The sequence below is a fragment of the Prionailurus viverrinus genome, chromosome B1 (genome assembly GCF_022837055.1).
Source record: "Prionailurus viverrinus isolate Anna chromosome B1, UM_Priviv_1.0, whole genome shotgun sequence".
NCBI lineage: Eukaryota > Metazoa > Chordata > Mammalia > Carnivora > Felidae > Prionailurus > Prionailurus viverrinus.
This window is the reverse complement of record NC_062564.1, coordinates 2811792-2835239: the sequence shown is the minus strand read 5'-3', so window position 1 is coordinate 2835239 and position 23448 is coordinate 2811792. Positions and strand designations below refer to the sequence as shown.

The 23448-nt window shown below is 46.5% G+C and overlaps 1 protein-coding gene across 1 annotated transcript in view; it reads left to right on the top strand.

The window, feature by feature from the left end:
• Positions 1-23448, top strand: part of CSMD1 (CUB and Sushi multiple domains 1) — a gene marked incomplete at its 5' end in the record, with an annotated part of 688146 nt that overhangs the window by 621051 nt on the left and 43647 nt on the right. Inside the window, 2 exons of the mRNA XM_047855978.1 lie at positions 8827-9000; positions 10414-10587. Of these exons, the coding sequence (XP_047711934.1) occupies positions 8827-9000; positions 10414-10587 (348 nt within the window). The remainder of the gene's footprint in view (positions 1-8826; positions 9001-10413; positions 10588-23448) is intronic.

Sequence of the window (23448 nt, the reverse complement as noted above, 5' to 3'; positions counted from 1 at the left end):
GCCCCCACCCCTGATCTCTGGTACGCAACGTTCTGTGTACAATTTAGCTGAATAATGCCGGGGAAGGGAAAATATTTGGCAACGGCCAGTGCTAGTCGTCACATGTTACATATGCATCGTCAGCGGCTGGGAGATAAATGTCACAAAACACTCCCCAGCCGCAAGCGCTTCTGTCCGTATTTCTGAATATTCTCTAATGATATTCATCCGATTCCTCAGGAAACGTGGCGTAGGGTGTAAAGGTTAATAGGATCCAGTTCTTCTGTTTTCAGGAATTTATAATCAGAGGAATAAAGAAGATAAATACCAAGTGCCTTTAATAAAAAGGTGAGATTAATGAACGGCAAAAGAGAGAACTCGGGGTGGGAGAGAGGCCGGTGGAGGAAGCCGTTTGGAGTGATGGTGGGAATGTGCACAAGCAGAAGTGGAGCCAGTTCATCCCAGAAACTCCGATGTGCATCCAGTGCTGCAGGAGGTGGTCCAGATGGTCCAGAAGGCTGGCCCACCGGCATGCAGCCTGTCCTGGGGAAGTGCTCTGTGTAGAGTCCCAGGAAAGGGGGGTGTGCACTAATGTGGCAACGCGCTCATGGAGGAGAAGCCATCTGATTGTTCAGGTTCAGGCTCTGGTTCAGGCACAGGCTCGAGGCTGGGGTGCGGGGCCACACCCTGCTCTCGGAATCACACTCTGCCGGTGGAGATACGTAGGGGAGAAAAATTAGGTGTCTATATGCTGAGTTCACAATGCAGCAAAACAGCCAAAAGTCTAGAAGTCTGGGTATTTTTTTAAGTTTATTTTTTAATGTTTATTTATCATTGAGAGACAGAGAGACACAGAGGGTGAACAGGGGAGGGGTAGAGAAAGGGGGAGACACAGAATCTGAAGCAGGCTCCAGGCTCCGAGCTGTCAGCACAGCGCCCGATGCGGGGCTCAAATTCACAAACTGCAAGATCGTGACCTGAGCCGAAGTCGGTCACTTAACCAACTGAGCCACCCAGGCACCCCTTTTTAAGTTTATTTTTAAGAGAGAGAGAGAGCGAGAGAGCGCATGCACACAGGCAGGGGAAGGCAAAGAAGGAAGTATGTGCAAAGTGACAGTGCGATTATTTGGGGAGCTTACAAAAAGGGACAGATAAAGGACTTCTGAAAGCCCCAGAGACTACCCAAATCCTGAAACTTTTATTTATATTAAGTATGGCTTAAACTAATTCTCTTGGCACTAGGAAGTGTCAAAAAAGATTTGAGACAAACATTTTGCGGCGAAGATTGGGCCCTCCTTTGATGTACTCATGCACAAAGTGTCGTGTACCTCCTATAAGCAGATACCTACATGTCCTTGGGAAAATTCCCTTGCTGTCCATGGCACCACATTTTCTCAGACTTAGGCAAAGTTGCTGAGCACTGCCCCTAGAAATCACACTTGTGGAAGATCAAAGTCTTGTCTCTCAGCACTCAGACGTGTGCCTTTAATACGTACAGATCTGAAGATTCAAATGCATCCAATGGTGTTTAATGCCAACGAGTTTCTCTGCATGTAAGAATCTGAACCGTCTGACATTTTGTGACTGTTTGTTAATACTCAAGAAGAGTTTGTCAATTGGCTTTGGAATCCACTGCCAAATAACCTTGCCTTTAGCGCAAAGCCAGTGTTACTGCCCAGAATGGAGAGAATGGAACAAACTGCATTTCTAATTCTTACGCAGGTACTGGGCATTTATAATGATTATTATTTTATTTTCAGCAATAAGTACCAATAATCACAAAGCAAATATGAAGGTTGAATATTTGGTTTGTAGATTTTCTAAAAATGTGTAAATGTGTTCCGTTTTAATCCCCAGATCAATATTGGTATTTGTGCAGACACAAACCAATGCAGTGAAAAGGTGACCTTACAGTAGTGAACTCTCAGGTTGGGGAGGAGTGTGTGTGTGTGTGTGAGAATGTGACCTGATGATAGGAGAGAGATCCAGGTATACAGTTCCGTTTAATGGCACAGATTCCACACTAAGGGATGCAGGGCTCTGGGTCCATAGAGTGCACACCTATAACGTGGGAGATAGCATGCCCACCATCTCTACTGGTGCAGTGCGTTTCTATGGAATATGGGCGAAAGTGGAGCTTATTTACATTTCCAAATCACCAAATTCATTTCTAAAATCGTACAAGTGCACGTAATTGTAAGACACTCTAACATGCATTACTTGAAAGTACATTAAAACCTTGGATTCTGAGTAACTTGTTCTGCGAAGGTTCCACAAGATGAGCAAACATTTCTAGTAAATTTTAACTCGATGCACGAGCGATATCTTGCGATATGAGTCATAGGTGACGCCCAATGTCACACGATCACACCTGAGCCAATGGTTCCGGAAATTCACTTTGATATACGAGTGCTTTGGACGACAAGCATGTTTCCAGAACAAATTATGCTCACAAACCAAGGTTTTACTGTAACTTGAAAGTTGGAAGTGTTCAGCGTTTGCATGTGTTGGGATATTAAGGTATATCTGCCAGCTGACATATGACACCCTGGGTCAGTCACTCAGAAAAGTCACCAGTAGAAATCAGTGTGTTTTCAAAGGGCTGTGGACGGGATGGCTCCTTACAGAATGAGAAACAAATAGAGAAACACTGTAGGAAGCTACTCTAAATATTGCTCACATCCTATGAATGGATAAGGTTCCTGCTCTAAAATAGAGCATTCCAGAAAGCACGGATAGCATCCTTACAAGTGCTGGAGGAATCCGGTTCATTCGAGAACAAGTTTTCACAATATTCACTCTACCAGAAACACGTTCAGGAAAGCACCTGTGTCCTCTCAGAAATGTTAGACCACACCTGCTAAGACATGGGGTTCAGATGGATCTAGAAAGAGCTGCTTGGAGGAACCTGTCCTGCTCTGAGTCCTGCAGTAGTGGGTGAAGCCTGCATCGCTGACCTGCCTGGTCCCCACGTGCTGGCCGTGTGGTGGGTGATCACCCTGCTGACCCCCAAGACTGCAGACAGCAGCCTGGGCTCCCCAGGGATCCCAGCCATGTCCCAGCCCCTCTGATCCTGCCTCTGGCAAGTTTGCAGGGAACCCTTGACCCAGGGGGAATCCAAGAAACCAGGACACCCCTTCCTGGCCTCAGAGCATTCCTGCCCCCCCCCCCACTTGTTTCCAGCTTTCAGTCTACCTTCCTACCCATCTCTTTTTAGTTAAATTTCTTGGGCAGGGCGCCAAGGTTGGTCAAGTCCGTTAAGCGTCTGACTTTGGCTCAGGTTGTGATCTCATGGTCCGTGGGTTCGAGCCCCATGTCGGGCTCTGTGCTGACAGCTGGGAGCCTGGAGCCTGCTCCAGATTCCGTCGCCCTCTTACTCTGCTCCTCCCCTGCTTGCACTCTGTCTGTCTCTCTCTCTCTCAAAAACAAATAAACATTAAAAAAAAAAAAACTTCTTGGGCAAATTTTATCCCTCCTAACCCAATTTTAGAGAAAGATTATCAAAAGACATTCTCTTTTTTTTATCTGGAGCATTCTAACTGCAATATAGTAGCAGTTTATAAATGAAAACAACAATGCAGCCTTCAATATATACAGAATAGCATAAACTATAAGCCAGGAATTTTCAAAGCCTGTAGCACAAAGCAGTTACCTGGCAAAGGAGGTGATACATCCAGGTGGCTGTGACCTGGCCTATTCCACTGCAGCACAAATGAAATCTCGGTTGTTCTGGAAATTCTGAAGGGTCCCTATTCTATCCTTCAGTGGTCTCCATAGGCCAATAGAATGATGTTCACTCATGGTGTAGCCTGTGGGCTCCAGAGAACCATCCGCCCGACACTGGGCAGCACCCACGCTGGCACTGAGTTCCTAATTCAGCTACTGATTCAAAACCAGTTATAAGAGTTGGGGGATTTCCCGCAGTGCAGACATACTGATTCCGCACTTGGAGAAAAGGTAGAAAATGTAACGTTCCAGAACCGTGGAAGGAATAGATTTGGTCATTCTTACTTGAAGTAAAAGGAAATTTGGCAATTCCTGTAGGAGATATTCCTATACCTATCTAGCTGGCTACAGAATTAAAAATCCCGTAGAGTGACAGTTTTTACCACTCTGCCTCGTCCCCGAGCCCTAGTCGGTGCTCTCGGGTTCCGCTTAGTGGCAGATTACTAAATTCACAGGTAGGATTGATCCAGAAATAAAGCAGCCCGCATGCTTGTCACTCCCAGATTTTCTTTCCACACTTTACTGAAAGCATTTCCAGCTGATATTTCTCAAGAGCTGAGTTCCTGGTGTGATTCTATTGGCTACAGAATTGCCTGTAGAAAACAGTGAGTGATCTGTGTTTAAGCGGAAGCCAAATGTTAACAAAGAACAAAGGAGCAAACAAACAACAACAAAAAGTAGGATCTAGGATCAACTATATACCCACATCGTTTTAATTAGTTGATACTTTGCTTTGAATTTCTTTTTTTTTTTATTTTGTAGTTAATAGATTTTCTTATCCTTTGCTATCGTTTACACTTAGCAGAATTGTAGTAGCGAAACCCATCCAAGTAGTGGAAGACGCATGAAGTAAAGAACAGTGTGTACAGTTATAAGCAGATAAAAGTGGATGTCCTTCCAGTAAATGGATAATGTGGTTCTATAACACCATGGTCATGTTGCCTGTTTTAGGGTCTCCAGTGTCCACTCTTGGCTGCATGTCCCGCCCTGCTCCCCCATTCCCATGGATGCACACACCTTCAGGCCCTTCCGAATTAGACCTCCCCATCACCTTTTCACTCTCTGTGGTTGGATCTTATTTTCTGTGCAATCCCATGCCCCAAGAACATTGCTGGCCATTAGGAAATCATCATTAAATTACTGTCAGATCGCCTAGCAGGTAATGGATTTGGATATACTTTCAAAATGGAAAGGACCTCACTGTCCACTGTCACAGGGATTTAATGGGTGACATACATTTTAGCCACTGGACAGAAGCATGAAGATAATTACAAAGCATTGTATGATAGATAAAGAGAAACACTTCCTACATAGTGTATCGAACACAAAATGTGGCTACATCAAGGATAAAGAAACTCACAAAAGACATAGCACAATATTGTCATAAAGTAATAGACTCTTACATTTGAAAGAGATTTCCGAGTATATTGAGCTCAAATTCTACCTAACACAGATTCCCCCCTGCCCATGATATTTTTACATACTGTCAACATTCTGGTTAAATACTCTTAAGTGAAATTGTGTGAATATTCTGTATTTGTGAATGGCTTGTAATTGGTTTAAGACTTTGAATGTTTTAAAAACATTTTAACGCATGGGCTGGAAAATCATATGAGTGAAGGTCAGATTGGTATGTGTTAGCTTCAAATCAGGAAGTCACATGGTCTACATGTATTCAAATGAGGACGCAGAAGCAGCAGGTGATGCTATGGATTCTTCCTGTCAGGCCCTGAGCCAAAATGAAGTGCTTTGGAAGGACATCCTTTGTGTCCTTTTCGTGTTGAAGGCCAGATCCTCAAAAGAACTGAAATGACCACATGTCAGGGAAGAGGCGCCATTGGGAATTGTTGCTTCCACATGTGGCTGTCATCTTGTCCCTTCAATATCGAAAGTATACAGATACCTTCCTGACCATTAAGAGTAGCTCTGTCCCAGGTTTCCAGAAGATAGCGCAGACTCAAACTATGTGCTCTTACAAAAACCCCATTACGAAAGAGAAAATGTTTATTAAGGTCTCAGAGTGAGTCTGGCCAGGGACGTTTGTCCGAGTCAAGGGTGAGACCAAGCAGATCCTATAAATGGTGGAGGCTTTCCCATCGCTACGCACCCCCCTTTTGCATCCCAGTTGCCCAGCGCCCCAAGTCCCTTCTCATGGAGTGGTGGCAGGCTTCAGAAATAACCCCCAAAGCACTTGGCATTTTTCTAGAGCAACAACCGGGAGTTAGGTGGCCCACTCCCTCTTTGAAAATTGGATTGTGTTGTCGTACATGTTTCTAGAAAGTACATGTTTTAATGGTCACCTCAAAAGTGGCTGGGCTCTCTGTGGGACCTCTGTGCCAAGCCCGTGTGCTGCCCCTCGTCTGGCTCTTTTACTAGTCGTCATCACCCGGATTGGAAAATGGCCCCATCTCCCGCCTAACAGGGCACACTTTGCATGTGACGGCCTCTCGAGTGGCAGAGGGCTTGTGGAGCCAAGGTCAGTGTTCTGTGATAACATTCCCAGCTTCAGAGGCTCATTCTTCAACCCTTGGAGCACATCCTTCCTCCTCTGAGTTCTCTGCGTGCATCAGGTCGCTGTTTGGGGGAGGTGATCGGGCCTCTTGCCAGGATCGACTTAATCGATCTGGCCGAATGGGAAAAACCTGTCGAGGCGACAAAGAATCGACCAAATCTAGCATGACTTTTTTGGCCCGTCTTCTTATAAACGTTGTTGGAGCAGGGATACCCGGCCATCGATCGGGTCTGTTCCCTCTCCGTGCTGCAAAGTCACCTTGCCGATAATACACTTAGTGCAAAACCCAGGAGGACACAGTGCCGGTAAACGCTGTCAGAAGCAGAAACATAGATTATTATTTTAAATTCTTCAGAATGATGAAGTTAGCACCAATTGTTGCATGGCAACGATTTGACAACTTTCTCCACCTTGGAGGTGGTCTGCTTTGTGTAAAGCTTTGACAGCTGTGTGCTCTATTTGGGAAATAAATGAACAGGGGGAGTCAACATCAAAACACTCTGCATGGGGGCGCCTGGGTGGCTCAGTCAGTTAAGCGTGCAACTCTCGATGTCAGGTAAGGTCACGGTCTCATGTTCGTGGGATCGAGCCCCGAGTCAGGATCCAAGCTGAGCACAGAGTCTGCTTAGAGTTTCAGTCTCTCTCTCTCTCTCTCTCTCTCTCTCTCTCTCTCTCTCTCTCTCTCTCCCCCCCCATCTCTGTCTCTCAAAATGAATAATTATACATTTAAAAAAATACTCTGCCTCTACTCCCGCCTGTCCCTCCCTATCCACATCAGCTTTGAGGTTTGTATGGGTCATTTAGGAACTTGTGGTGAACGCCTTTTTCTTCATATGCATCCCAAACCCACGTGTAACACGGATCCTTGGAATGTCAGGTGCTCCTAATGCTTCCTGTTTTGTTGATTAGCCGTTCTTTGCATAGGAGAGGAAGGGAGAGGTGAGGAGGGAAGGGGCGGAGGGGACCAGGTGAGGGGAAGGAGAATGGAGCAGAAGGGAAGGGGAGAGCGCAGGAAGGCAGGTGGAGAGCGGAACAGCCACACCGAGCCCCCCTCTTCCCAGTTTCCTCTGTGCCACATGGCACCGTGTGGTTCTTAAAGGTGAAAAAGTGTGAAGGACGCTTGTTAAGGATGGGAAGGCAGACTGTGTGTGGTACCATCATGCTAGGTGTGGGGTCACTGCATTGGGATTTTCCAGTGGGGGAGAGAGGTGGCGCTCATCTGTGCTGCATTGGGAGTGGGGGTCACAGTCCCGGAGAGGAGCGGTCCCGGGCGGGGGTCCCCAAGAGGGCACATCGGGGTACGGGGGGCTCCGGCGAACCTGACCTAGCAGTATGGTGCTGAAGGCAGGCCAGGGGGACAGACCTCACCCGGGGGTGGCGGGGGATGGAAACCCATCAGACAGTGGGGGGGTGGGGGCTTCTCACTGAACTGACCTCGCACAGTTTTTGCTAACACTGGACTTTACACGAAGGGGCATGGGTGAGAAGGCTCGGGAGCTGCCAGAAGTGCAGTCAAGCCAAGGGTTGTCATCCCACTGCCCCACCCTTCTGCTCACAGAGAACGGAGCGCCCCTTACTTCCTTCTGCACACGGACGCTCTCTGTTACTGGAGCCTGTTGGACAACGTTTGCCAATCAATGACCTTCTCGAATTTCAGATTCCTTCCCGCCATCGCTTTTCACCTCTCCCTCAGTGTGAATGTCCGTCCTGATGGCACCTTCCTGCCTTTTCTTTCCCGGCCCCACACACGTCCCACGGGCAAGCTCAGGGAGCGTCAGCTAACATCCATAATCCTGCCTGCTCTGTCCTCAGGACGTCCATCCCCTGAATACTAGACTCTTCTTCCAAGTGACTACAAGCCAGCCCCACCTAGACACTGGTTCAAACCTAAGCGAATGCACTTGTTTGCAACTGAACGTATTTTCTGGGGCGCCTGGGTGGCTCAGTCCGTTAAACATCTGACTCTTGATTTCGGCTCAGGTCATGATCTCGAGGTTCATGAGTTCTAGCCCCTCACCGGGCTCGACACTGATGGTGCGGAGCCTGCTTGCGATTCTCTCTCTCTCTCTCTCTCTCTCTCTCTCTCTCTCTCTTTCTCTCCCCCCCCCCAAATAAATAAATAACATAAAAAAAGAAATTAAGCATATTTTCTGATATTTATCTTGACATTTCACAAATAGTTCCACGATCTACTCTCTCACACTGGAAATCCTTACCTCCCATGGTCAACGTGTCACAAAACATATCAATACTAATCCCAAGTGTCTCTTCCCCTTTCCTGGCTTTTGTTTGGAAAAGCGGTAACAACATAAAATCTCGGTAAGAGAAACAAGTAAGGAAAATACATGGGGAAACCATAATCGGGGAAATAACTTCATTAGCAATTCCTCTGTGTTAGCAATTTCATACTTGAAATATGACTCGATACCCACAATTGTTGAGAACAATAAATGTGACAAAGCCACAAAATTATATAAAATACAGTGTATAAATGGGAAAAATTCCAACACGTTATGCACTTGACGGTAAAGGTAAACAGGCTGTGAATGCAGTACTTTTCTCAGAGACTGATTCTGCAAAACGTTTATCGGTTTTACTCGTGTCTGCAGCTGGCCACTGCGGTTCCCCGGACCCGATCGTGAACGGTCACATCAGCGGAGACGGCTTCAGCTACCGGGACACTGTGGTTTATCAGTGCAATCCTGGCTTCAGGCTGGTTGGAACTTCCGTTCGAATCTGCCTGCAAGACCACAAGTGGTCCGGACAGACCCCCGTCTGTGTCCGTAAGTACAACGTGAACGCATTTCAGCATGTGCTTACTTTCGTCACCTTTTCTCTTGGGAGGAAGTCTTAGCACAGACGTGTGTAACCTCCAGAGTGAGACAGAATGGAGACGTGTCCCTTCACCTGTGTTGAGAGAGACGCTACGGGCAGGGCTCCTCCCTTCCTTTCCGATCCACCTCCCCCTCTGTTCCCTTCCAGCACCTCCAGAGGCTGGTCCGCAGTGAACGTGCTCCTTAACTCCTCTCAGACAGGTAGATCCCGGGACGAGCGATGTCGTGCACTCATTTGCCTGATTCCATCACAGGGTAAACAGGGTGGAAACAGAAGGAGGGCCAAGGCACGGAGTCTGTCCGCAGGTTGACTTTCCGGAGTCCCCCGGATAGCTACACACCCCTGATCTTCCGTGTTGTTTCGTATTTTTTCTTTCAACAAGAATCCAGAGTTTTGCCAGCAGTCCTTCCTTTAAAAGAAAGAGGTAGAATCTCATGGAATGATTGTCCTCAAACTTTATAACATCCAAGATAACTACCAACTAGTGTTTTTAGAAGACATTGTACTTTCTATTGCAAAATTTGTTTTACACCAATAGTCTTTTTCGCCTAGTATATTCTTTATTTTCCTGCGAATTATACAGAGGAAATGTTGATGCAGCCATAGATAATGACAGGTATCATCTAGGAAAGTGCGGTGGTAAATGGGAAGAGTTCAGGGGCGAAAGCTTTACTTAGAAGAAAGAGCCGTTGACAAGATAAATGAGGAGGAAAACACCAGTTTTCTGACTGTAATGTGTTTCTTTTGAAAGGGCTTCTGAAGGAATCTTTGGGATTTGTATTGCTGTGATTTAGGGCATGACATTAATGACAGTTCACTACCTTTCTAAAGATCGTACAATGGCGACTGTCAAAGAAAATACTGTTTGAGCATGCACACTAATTTTGCTACTTTCCTGATGTTTAAATTGATATTGGAAAAATTGATGTATATTCAATTTATCAGCCAAGTCCCTGTAATGTTTCAAAATGAGAGTTCCACGAAACTAGCTGGTGTTTTCTAAGGGGAAGATGTTCAAAACTCGTAATCCGTGTAAGAATTTTACCCCCTCTCGTTGTTCACTGCTTTATTATAGAGTTATTTGACGTTCTGTCGTGACGTAAGAATAATTAGTAAGACGAAGAAAGTACATCTTCCAGGTGTAGGTTATTGTCCATAATTATAATAAACACATGTAGGTCTGCTTATGGTTCTTTGTCACCCTTTTCCCTTCCAAGTGTAAATACAGCCTGTAAGGTATCTGACAGCCGGCTTTGAGTCCATACGTGGGCATGCCTGTAAAGGTCTCGATGAGGTGTTCCAAGGTGGGGTGACGACCTGGTTGTTTTCTGACACTGCTGTGGGCCTGTCTTCCTACGCAGCCATCACCTGCGGCCACCCCGGGAACCCTGCCCACGGCTTCACCAACGGCAGCGAGTTCAACCTGAACGACGTCGTGAACTTCACCTGCAACACGGGCTATCTGCTGCAGGGCGCCTCTCGGGCCCAGTGTCGGAGCAACGGCCAGTGGAGTAGCGCCCTGCCCACGTGTCGAGGTGGGGGGGGGGCGGGAACGAGTTGGGGAGGGAGGGGGGAGGGCTCCCGGAGGTGGGGGAGGGCTCCCGGAACGAGCCCTGCAGGCTGAGGTCAGCGGGCTGATGAACACCCCAAAGCACCCGTGTGTGTGATGCTTCAAGGACAGGACTCTGCAGGTGCTTTCACTGCTGGGGGGCGGGCGGGGCGGTGGGGGGAGACAGTTGGGAGAATGATGGTGAAGACTGGCCAGGTGTTCAGTCGGAACAGTCTAGGACTCTGAAGTAGGCTCCTCTTCCGTTTCCCTTCATCGTTACCCATTCATTCATCTGTACCGTGTCTTTGGACTCAGCTTCTAGACCTGGGGGTACATTTAGGAAGTTCTCAGCTTTTAAATCTCTCTCTCTCTCCTCCCCCGCCGACCCATTCATTTCTTCAAAAATCACCACCTAGATCTAGGCTAAGACCTGAATTTTCAAGAATGCTGTTTTGGGGGGGGTTGCATTTCTAGATGTTTGAGCTCGTATTTAAGGGTCTGCTTCCATTGCTTTCCGTGAAGACATGTCGCACGTGAAGGTGACTGGTGCTTCAGTGTGAAGGTGAGAGTTTATGGTAGTGACATGGTACGGGAGCCAGACAACGAGTGTTCCTCTCACTGACGATCGCCCACCTCCCCACTGGGGGCCCCAGGAGGCTACATCCACGTGAGATGAGAGCCGAACGGGATCCCAGCAATTTTTAAAAACAGCGATGGGAAATTTGGCTCCCAGACTGTAGAGTTCTGGTCCGAGTCTATACGCGAGTGCTGGGCCCGAGCTCCAGACGCGGTGACGTCTCCGAATCTCCCTTCCCTCTAAACACTAGTATTAGATTCAGCCCCGCAAAGCAGGCTTCTGGTTGTGACGTGGCTGGGCGTGGGGTGGGGTCTGGCCAGCTTGAAAACTAACACGTTTACCTCATGTATTGTTATTCTTCTTATTACTATGAGTCGTGGAAGCCGGGGGCCATGGAGGAGGCCGAACAGGCTTAGAGGGCAGCTCTGAATGTGCGGACCAGCACAGAAAGCTGGCTTCCGCGTGGCATCTCGCCCCTTCGCGTTTTTGCGTTGAACGCCGGGATGGTTTGGTACGCCCCGAATGCTTCCAAACGCCGCTCCAAACACAGCCGAGGGGATCACCCTTGCCTCTCGCAGGGAAGCGTGAGGGGTGCAGATCTGCAAGAAACGGGGGGGTGTGGGCAGTGGCGGGAAGACAGAGCTGTTGGCGTCTGCGCTGGCTTGGCGGCCGCAAGGGTCTAGGAGACGAGGCCGCTTGGATCCCGTTCTCTTCTCCACCTGGGCGACGGGCACACAGCACAGCTGCAGCCACGATTACGCACGAATGCCCGGAAAGTTCGGTCCGGTTTGTCTGGACACGGGCACGGCGTGATTGTGCCTTTGATGTCTTAGGGACATCCAAACATGCCATGTTCCTGCTCCCCCAAAGCCCTTCCGTTCAACTTCATTTAACATTTACTAAGCACATGCTCTGTTCCAAATGCTGTGCTCTGCTCTGCCAGTAGAGAGGTGGGTAAAATCACTCATACCTTGGAGTCGATGACAACGAAGACCGGAGGTGCTCACTAATTAGGTGGGCAGAATGTCACCCACAGCTGCTGAGACATCATCCACGTGACACGGAATATGTGCTTGCCAGATGGCAGATGGGATGAACTCAGGATGGTGGGATTTTCCTCGTCAAACCTTTTTTTTTGGGGGGGGGGGGACTGTATTCCACTTTTCTCTAACTTCCACCAAAGAAGAGGAGTGGAAATCAAATGCTGCCATTTATTCACGGTTTTCAGGGTTTTCGATACCATGCTGAAGGTCCTTTGGAAGCCTCGGGCCCAGCGTAGCACTGGGATACGTACTGACCTCTTAAGCATTAATTTTGCCTCTCCTTACCGTTCTCCATTTCCTCAAAAAATAGGAACGTACTTGATTTTTCAGGGGACGTTATTTTTTATAGCATAGACAAAAAAGTTTTAAGGTTCACAGAAAAATTGAGAAGATGTAGATTTCCCAGGCATCCCTTGCCCACACGTGCACAGTGTCCCCCATTATTGACGTTCCCTACCAGATGGTGCATTCGTCACAATCGGCGAATCCACAGTAACACATCCCACCACCCAGAGTCCATTCGCACCTGGGTTCACTGGTCGTGTCGTACAGTCTATGGGTTTGGACAATGCATAATGACACGTATGCACCCTGACAATGTCATACAAATAGCTGAACTGCCCTAAAAATCCTCAGTGTTCCACCTGTTCATTGTCCCTCCCCCCACTAACCCCTGGCCACTACTGATCTTTTCAGTGTCTCCATAGTTTTGCCTTTTCCAGAAGGTCACATAGTTGGAATCACACAGGGTGTAGCCTTCTCCGACGGCCTGCTTTCACTTGGTGATATGCACTGAAGGTTCCTCCATATCTTTTCATGGCTGGACAACTCATTTCTTTCTCGCACTGAATGATGTGTCATTGTCAGGATGGACCACAGTTTATTTATCCATTACCTCCTGAAAGCATCTTGGTCGCTCCAAGTTCTGGTGATGACAAATAAAGCTGCTATAAACATCCATATAGAGATTTTTGTGTGGACATGAGTTTTCAACTCCTTTGGATAAATACCAAGGAGTATAATTGTCAGATGTATGGTAAGAGCATATTTAATGTTGTCAGAAAGCACCACCGTGTCTTCCAAAGTGGGGGGCGCCATTTTGCGTTCCCTCCAGCAAGGAGTGAGAGTCACTATTGTTCCACATCCCTGTCGGTATTTTGGCAATGTCTGTATTCTGAATTTTGGACATTCTCACAGGTGGATAGTAGTTCTCCTTGTTGCTTTAATTTGCATTTCCCTGATGAGGTAGGACGTGGGGCGTTTCCCTGATGACCTAGGATGGGGGATGTTTCCCTGGTGACATAGGACATGGGGCGTTTCCCTGATGACCTAGGATGGGGGGCCTTTCCCTGATGATATGGGATGTGGGGTGTTTCCCTGATGACCTATGCTGTGACATGATGTGGGGCATTTCCCTGATGACCTAGCATGTGGGCATTTCCCTGATGACGTAGGACGTGGGGCGTTTCCCTGATGACCTAGGATGGGGGCATTTCCCTGATGACGTAGGACATGGGGCGTTTCCCTGATGACCTAGGATGTGACATATGATGTGGGGCGTTTCCCTGATGACCTAGGATGGGGGCATTTCCCTGATGACGTAGGACGTGGGGCGTTTCCCTGATGACATAGGATGGAGGGCGTTTCCCTGATGACCTAGGATGGAGGGCGTTTCCCTGATGACCTAGGATGGGGGGCGTTTCCCTGATGACATAGGATGTGGGGTGTTTCTCTGATGACCTATGATGTGACATGATGTGGGGCATTTCCCTGATGACCTAGCAGGTGGGGCGTTTCCCTGATGACCTAGGATGTGGGGCATCTTTTCATGTGCTTTTTCCCGCTGTATATCTTCTTTGGGAGGCATCAGTGAAGGTCTTTGGCCCATTTTTCATATGGATTTCTTGTTTTCTTCCAAAGTTTTAAGAGCTCTTTGTCTATTTTGGATTAATAGTCCTTTATCAGTCATCTCCTTTGCTATTATTTTCTCCCACTCTGGCTTATCTTCTCATTCTCTGGGCGCTGTCTTTTGCGGTATAGAACTCTCAATTTGTGCTTCATTTTGAAAGCTGTTCCTCCCAGTACATGTGATGAAGGGGTGGGGGGATGCCTGGTAAATGCCGTCCTACAGGTGCTGAGTGGATTGGAAACCACCGGAACATCTCCAAGGTGCCTTCTGCTCATGTTTTCCTATTTTCTATCTTTTTTGTTTGTTTCCTTCATTTATGAGCTAAGAGCTACAGTCTAGTGCACAGAGTTTACATATTTATTATAAAACCAGGGAAAGCATGATTTCAAGGAGGACGGGCTCATAAAGGCAGTGAAGCCTTAGGGAAAAAATGTCGTAAAACTCAACAAGGTGAAGATAACAAGAATAGCTACTTTTGAAACAATATCGCCAGGGATTCTTTGCGCCTGTTGCAGTGTAACCTGATTCTTGTCTCACGGGGTTCCTTGAATAATTCCACAGAAAGTTTGGCAGGCCGTGTCTCACGCCAGTGCCCCCGTTGTGCTTGATCTCTTCTCCCCAGTTCTTGATAATATGTACCTCTCACCTGTCTGATTTGGGTAGGTCAACGAAGTGTGGAACACCGGGTGCTCCTACAACATTTAGCTAGCTCACGGTGTGAAAGAGAGACTCCACCCAGAACTTTGGAACAGAACTCCCAAGTAGTCGGTGCTGAAGTGAGTCCAGACTCCATATAGATTCCTACACAGTCTGTGTCCACTGTGGGGCCACCTCATTAGGCTTAGACTCAGCCATTAACAGGACGAAGTTCTGTGCAAGCCTGTAGCATTTGTGATCAGTCAGAAAGCTCAGGGGGCGCCTGGGGAGCTCAGGCAGTTGAGCCTCCAACTTCGGCTCAGGTCACGGTCTCACGGTTCGTGGGTTCAAGCCCGCATCAGGCTCGCCGCTGACGGCTTAGAGCCCGCTATGGATCCTCAGTCTCCGTCTCTCTCTACCCCTCCCCTGCTTGCATGCTCTCTCTCTCAAAAATAAGTAAACGCTTTAGAAAATAAATAAATAAAAAGGGAAGTTCACATCCAGGACGCTAGCTGTAATGCCAGACCCTGTCTTTGCAAATGGGATTAGGAAAGTAAAAGAAGGTGTGTTTTTTGTTTGTAGTTCTGCCTTTCTGGAAGAAAGATACAATGCATGATATGGTTGCAGGTTTCCTGAGGAAGAATGAAAACAAATGTCTCACACCTATTTTAAGAACCAAATTATGCACGTGGTCCTGGAGGCCCACGTTCCTACATGAAAACATTCTTGGAGCTCTGTCTCCTGAATTCCAAACCTCAAAGGTCCAGTCAGTTCCGTGAGAATACCAAGTCTGACAAATTTTCAGTATCATTCACTTAGTATTTCCTTTCATAATGTATTAATGTTTGTCGTGTGTACAAACCTTAGACATTTTTTCCTTTCTTATCAAAAAATTCTAAATTCAGAGAGATAAAATATAGTCCCTATGTGATTACACACGTGAAGATAAAATTAAGAAAATATGGGGTTAGTGAAATTTCTGTTATACTTAGAGAGGAATAAAAAAAAAGTCAATAATAAAAAAAAATTAACCAAAGAGGCACCTGAGTGGCTCAGTCAACCAAGCGTCTGACTCATAGGTTCAGCTCAAGTCATGGTCTCATGGTTCCTGAGCTCTACCCCCATGTCAGGCTCTGTGCTGACAGTGTGGAGCCTGCTTGGAACTCTCTCTGTCTCTCCCAAAAATAAATAAATAAACCTTTAAAAGACAATACAATATAATAAAATCACTAAAGATTTTATGATCATGATGCATATGATTGCATTTAGGTCTATGAAAAATTATATATAATCACATGTTCTCAAAATTTTTAAATGGCACCATTTTCAAATTAAGGGAAATGTGAGAACCAATCCCATGTCTGTTACTTTATTTAACACACCCCTTCTGTGGGTCTACGGACCCAGGGCAGCCCGGAGTAGCTGTTGAAAGCAGGGCCCGGGGGCCCAGGTAATGTACAGCAGGTTCTCTCCAAGAGCAGGAAGAACAGGGACAGGGGGCAGGCAGGCCCCCAGCAGCTGTGCTTAGATTTCCACTTGCAGAGTATTTTCTGGGGGCGGAAGGGGAATGAGGTGTAGATTTTTCAGCATGTGACACGGCATTACCTGTGCCCGAACAGGGCTGCGTGGCTGAGCTCTCGAACTCACTCATCTTGGATGCGTCAGTCCGGGGTCTGCGGTCAGTGGTCACCTTCACATCAGTTTCCTTACAGGAACACTCAGGGAAGCGTGCCCTCGTCATGGGTTTGTGTGAGTTCTGCATAAACCGGGGCTTGTGAAACTTCACCAAGTGCCCAGCAAACAGGAGGGTCCTCTGTTCTTCCCACCAGGACCACATGCCTCTGAGATGTATATTCACTCAGGAAAGTCAGGCAATCGATTGTAATCAACGATAATTAATTAGTGTTTACTTTGGAGCAAACCTGAATGTCTGAATTGCAATTCACTTCATCTTTATCAGGTATTGATAAAAATGAAAACATAACTTTCATGTATTTGAAAAACAGTCATGAATTGTTCTTGTTTTGTTTTGTTGGTTGTTTTTTTTTTTTTTGGCTATTTTTCTCTGTGACCAGTAATCCCATTTTTAAAATTTTGAATCATTCAGTTAGTGAACAAGTCCAAAAATATTTGTCTTATACAATATGCTGAATGTTGCATAGTTATTTTATCCTTGTCCTCTACACTTTGTGTAATTCTTTCTGTTGAAAACATTTTTAAAACATACTACACAGAACTCAAACCATTATGAGTGCTTTTTAAAAAAAAAAATGTAGTGAACTAATTCTTACTCCTCCCTAACACCAACGAATTTAAATTGGCTATGCTTAAGTTACGAGGCATTATTTTCTTGTTTTCCTGTTCACGGTCAGGTTTTTACGAGGCATAAAAGAAAATGGAAGAAGCAGGAGTGAAGACCAAAAAGAAATGTAAACACAGATTTTCAGACAAAAAAAATATCAAAAAAATAGAAGACGGTTCCTCCCTCCCTTCTTTCCTCCCTCCTTCCTTCCTCCCTCCTTCCTTCCTCCCTCCTTCCTTCCTCCCTCCTTCCTACTTCCTTCTTTCCTCCCTTCCTTCCTTCTTTCCTCCCTTCCTTCCTTCCTTCCTCCTTTCTTCCTTCTTTCCTTCCTTCCTTCCATCCTTCCTTCCTTCCTTCCTTCCCTCCTTCCTTCCTTCCTTCCCCCCTCCTTCCTTTGATTGTAAATCACTGATACCACAGAAAGTGAAGTTCAGAAGTCATCAGGGCCACCCTGAGTATCCTTCTGCCTCACTCAGTAGACTGAATTGAGAGCTTGGGACTCATGTCCTGTGTTGCATGGACAGCTGTCATTGAAAGAAAGTCATCTCTTACCACCGGGTTTGATCTGTCACTGAGCCCCTAGGGCAAAGGGCAGTCAGAAACTCCTGTGACCACTGTGCTTGTCAGTAGATTCAGAATTTTTATTGGAACAATTTACATCTTACCAGGTATACTCTGCTGAGGATTTTTTGGAAGTGAAACCTCAGAAAAAATAAAAAGGAATAAGAATTATATACAGTAAAACCTTGGTTTGCAAGCATCATTCATTCCGGTATTTGTAATCCAAAGCCCTGGCATATCAAAGTGATTTCAAGAGCCATTGGCTCAGCTGTGATCATGTGACATTGGGCGTCACATCCTACTCATATTACAAGACATTGCTGCTTTATCAAGTTGAAATGTATTAGAAATGTTTGCTCGTCTTGCAAATGCTCACAGAAGAAGTTACTCACAATCCAAGGTTTTACCATATTCACTGTTTGCCAGTTTGTGTGTGATTTGGTGAATTTCAGTAAAGCAATTTTTTTTTGAGAGAGGGAGAGTGTGTGTGAGCAGGGGAGGGGGCAGAGGAAGAGAGAGCGAGAACTCCACGCAGGCACCATGCCTGCCCCAGTGCAGAGCCCAACTGGGCTTGATCTCTCATGACCATGAGTTCATGACCTGAGCCAAAATCAAGATTCGGATGCTTAACCGACTGAGCCACCCAAGCGCCCCTAAACAAAAAATTCTTAATAAAAATGGAAGAAACGGTATAGTTAACTTTATATTCTACTGTTATGCATCAATTCTATGTGGAATCCTCACTATGTTTTCCATGTTCCTGAGTGAGGCAGGGGCTGGACTGTAGCAATGATACATGATCCTTTTCAAGAACTAGATTAAGCTTTGAACAAGTGCCCAGTCTACCCACAGAATTAAAGTTTCTGTGCTCCCTGCATGATCCCTATGCAATTTGGACACGGTTGCTTCTGTGTGGCTTTAGCTAAAGAGCACCCTAACATAATGGCTCTCTCTGCCAGATTTCAAGCTCACATCTGACTTGTTAGAATAGCTGTCCAGAAATAAAACTTGTTTAAAATGTAAACTTAAGGAAGCTACCTGAAAAAAAATACCCTCCATTTTTTTATTTAAAAATCACTTTTCAACATATTTTTATTTTTTTTTTAATTTTTTTTTCAACGTTTATTTATTTTTGGGACAGAGAGAGACAGAGCATGAACGGGGGAGGGGCAGAGAGAGAGGGAGACACAGAATCGGAAACAGGCTCCAGGCTCTGAGCCATCAGCCCAGAGCCTGACGCGGGGCTCGAACTCCGGGACTGCGAGATCGTGACCTGGCTGAAGTCGGACGCTTAACCGACTGCGCCACCCAGGCGCCCCTTTTCAACATATTTTTAAGGTTGGATGTGAAACCTTGATATCGTGGCGAAGTACGGTCAGAAGTGTACCAAAGACACCCATAAACGTGTATGAGTTCACAAGCACAAATAGAACCTAAAACCAATTGCGATGTAGATAATGGAATTGTTTATCGTCAAGCCCGTAGCTTTTGAGTCTGGTGTGTTTCACACAGGATTCTAAGTTTGTTAGGACGTCCCACTGTCTAGTCCCCACGCTGCCACTAAACCTCTCTGCGTTTATACCTCCTACATCTGCCACGGTGCTTTGTCCAGCACCAATGAAATAATGATAGTTTATTATCGATTTTACCTACATAGGCTTCTTCCAGTGTAACATTCAGCCCATCAGCCACCCTCCTCGCCCACATGCATGCTGTCTCTCCCTGTCATTTTCCTTTAAGGGTCTGTCACAGTGGGAACACAGTCGTGAATGTGCGTCAGACCATTGAAGCGTATTTGATCTGAGATACAGTCAGAAACAGGGCTGTCCTCCCAGATATATGGAAAACTGGCTGTCTTGTGTTTTCAGAATGTCACCTACTGCCATTTGAAAATCTGTATGTTTAGTATTTTTATGTTTATATATATATATATATAAACATATAAACATATATATATAAATATATATATAAATATATATAAACACATATGTATATTTAATGTTTATTTTTGAGAGAGAGACAGAGTATGGGTGGGGGAGGGGCGGAGAGAGAGGGAGACACACAGAATCGGAAACAGGCTCTAGGCTCTGAGCCGTCAGCCCAGAGCCTGACACGGGGCTCAAACTCACAAACTGTGAGATCATGACCTGAGCCAAAGGTGGTTGCTTAACAAACTGAGCCACCCAGGCACCCCTCCAGTTTTTCAAGTTATGACCTAAAGCTTAGCCTTAGCGTTAACCAAAACCTAGTTTGAAAGTTTAAACAGTTTCTATTTACTTTTCTTTTCAGTGTAAGAATTATAATGAAATTAAAAAACAAAACAAAACAAAACACTTCATCCCCTGGCTTACCTTTCAAAGTAAATACAGATGGCAAAAATGTAGTCCAAGGCAAGCTGTCAGCTAAGAAGTCAGGATTCGTCATTTATACTTTTTTCAGAAACTAAACTTTGAGAGGAGATGTTTGTGGCCTTCGTGGTGGAGATGGTTTCCCGGGTGTCTACTTATCCCCAGATAGTACTTATCCCGTTTTCTATGAATTATGTGCAGCTCTTCACACGTCACTCTCATCTCCATAAAGTGGTGAAAAATGAAAACACTAGACCTGTAGGCAACAATGTTGACATCAAAGATTGAAAAGCCCTTTGGATTCTGTTTTGGATTTCCTACTTCGAACCAGATTCTGGATATAGAGGTTAAATTGCATGGTGCTGTTATAATCGTCTCAGACACCTGCCAAGTAAAGCCTTATAATCTTTATATTGATCGCTACTTAATAAGTTTTAATAAACGGACAAGTGATATAAGAAGCCTACAAAGAAATCTCTTGTGTTTAATAGAAGGATGTATTGTGAAAATTGTTTCTGAGAACCGGAGACGGAATTCAGAATTCCATTATTCAATTCAGAAGCAACTGAAGTCTTCAGAGATTGCCCCAGCCAAATAACAGGGTGGAATCAAATCCGTAACAAACCTAGCAAAGTATTTTAGGAGTTTCACTGTCCAGACCACCCAGGTCCCCGCTATTAGTGACTGTGGCACGTTCTTCTGGTGCCTTTTTCTTTATTTTCCCACGACCTGGAAGAAGCGAACGGTCTAGTTTCTAGTTTTGAACAGCTGGAGAAATCTGTCATATTTTCCATCATCAGAGAGGTTTTACACGAAAACGTGGTGATTGCTTTGGGGTTTATGTACAGAATCAAGAACGTGGGGCAGATGTTGATTCCAGCACACGACAAACTAGGGCCGGTTAATGAGGTGGCGTCTAATGAGACAGCGCACAGGCACATGACCACGCTGGTCTGGACAGAACAGGATTGAGAGGCTGAGTGCTTTGCGGGGTCCTACAGTTTGAAGCACGTCAAGGGAAAGTGAATCGCTCTTAGAGACTGAAGGTGGAATACATTGGATCCAACAATTAGCAAATCATGTTTCAAAAACTGGCATTACAATATTTCATTGCTCAGGTTATCTATGCATTCAGTATTCAGATGAGGGCAATATTTGTGTCTGACTGCAGCTGTTTAGGACTGATTCAATAGGATAGGACAGAAAGAATGCACGAGCAGATTTAGGGCAATGTTGGATAAAACGGGCTGTTACTACTCAAAACAGTTTGAAAGAGAATACACGTTGAAAAGCGGAAATCATAGGATGTGCTATTTGTAAATTTTTTTTAACATTCGTTTTTGAGAGACAGAGACAGAGCATGAGTGGGGGAGGGGCAGAGAGAGAGGGAGACACAGAATCCGAAGCAGGCTCCAGGCTCCTAGCTGTCAGCACAGAGCCCGACGCGGGGCTCGAACCCACCTGAGCCCAAGTCGGAAGCTTAACCAACTGAGCCACCCAGACACCCCGGATGTGCAATGTTTTTTGTCTCTCTATGTTGCTCAAATATTTTTCCAGATAACTTCTCCAAGAATAGAGATTATGTGTAGAGAAGAGGCTCCATACATAGCCTCTACAGAATTTTTGGAAGCTAAAACTTATAGCAGTTATTCTCCAAAAAATAAAAAATAAAAAAAGAGACAGTGGAGGGGATCCCTTTGGGATTCATGTTATCAAGAAACACTCATGCATTTTTGTAAATATGCTTTACTGGACAGGTAATCAGGAGCCCTAATCCTTGCTTAGTTCTAGAGTGACCATCCTTGTGACCTCAGGCGTGCCACTGATCATTATATTAATGTCTTCCCTTGCCCTCTGACACACCCAAAGGTCCCCAGGGAACACACTCTGTGCCCCCTCTTGAACTCCTCCCTGCTGGGCCGGCGTCTAGGGCATCTCGTTCCTTCTAGCTGATGGAATTTAGTTCTGCGTCACGTTTTAATACCTGGACCTCAAGTCCACATCTTGGCTCCCGGTGTGTTGGCTAGTGACAGCTTAAGACCGGATGAAGAGCTCCACCGTGAGATACTGATTTCTCTCCCGGGTGTTACCCTCTCCTGGGCTCCACGTGGCAAACATAGAAGGTCAGGTCTTTGCAGCAGATCTGGCTGGTCTTCCTCAGCCTCGTGGGTCGTTTCACTCGTGAGGAGAACATTGAAGGAACTTGATCCCTCACCACCCTGCTGACAGCTCACAGTTGCCACTCACGCAGGCCTGGGCCCACGGGACCCCGAGACGGGGATCCCGTGCAAAAGTGGGAAGGACCTGGATGGAAGAGCTGTTTGTGGACACCCGCGAATTCTTCGGCGGGCAGCCCGCTTTCCATGTGGCCAAGCACACCCTCGTGCGACCTCGGCACGGACCATCTCAGAGCCCCCTGCGGCACCGACTGCTAAATCAAGTTATTCCTACCCCCAGCAGAGATGCGCAGCCGAATCTTCTACCGGAGCCTCCGAAATAAATCGGAAGGAATGGAAATGGATGTGTCTGACTGCAGCTGCCCAGGAATGATGTGATAGGACAAGACCAAAGAAATGCACGAGAAGATTTAGGGTCTTGTAGACGTAACTCTTAGAACATAAGGAACAATTCAGTTTTCCCCATTGGCGCTCAGGCAACGATGATCATCGTGAAGCATTTTTACTTCTTCATAAAGTGAAGCACCTTTGAAGGGTGATGAAGTGGGTGAAAGAAAGGGAAGGTGCCTGGGACTCAGCACTCCGGTGCTCCTTCTAGATGATTCTGTGCAGCCCAAGTCCCACAGTGGCTGCTGGTGATGAGGGCACTCCTGTCTCTCCTCCGCATGAGCAAGAGGGGCCATCGGGGAGGAACCAAGCCCAGGGTTTCAAAGCCGTTGGGCATGGAAGTCGAGTAATCTAAATCCTCGTCCTCTGACCACGGAGGAACTCAGACAACAGCCCATCCCTTGGCCTGCAGAGAGAAGGAGGCAGTTGGGATCTCAGCATCACTAATTACTACCTCTCTGCCAATGGCCTCCCTCTCCTCCGTGTTCTCATCTCCAGCTGGGTCCTCGGGTTGAGCTCTGGACCCTGCATGACAGTTGCTCTGTACATTTCCTCTTTCTCATCCACCACGCGATTGGCCTATACCGAAGAAAGCCGGGGCAAAACACGAAAGTACAGAAGAGAAAAGTAGGAGCTCAACCAGGGCGTGCGGAGTCCTGTGAAGCACTGGGGATCTGCTGGGTGTCCTGGCGGAGGCGTCCGGGACCTGGCTCACTCCGTCCACGACGGAAGACCCCGATGCCATGTTTCGGACTGGCTGCCGAGAGGAACGTGGACAGGAACGGGAACACAGAGTGCCTGCGGCATGCCGGCCAGGGAAGCACTTTGCTGCTTATGAAGGTGTATCGCTAGCAAACTGTCTCTGTCTCCTGGGCTGGACACACAACTCGAAACGCCGGGTTATAAA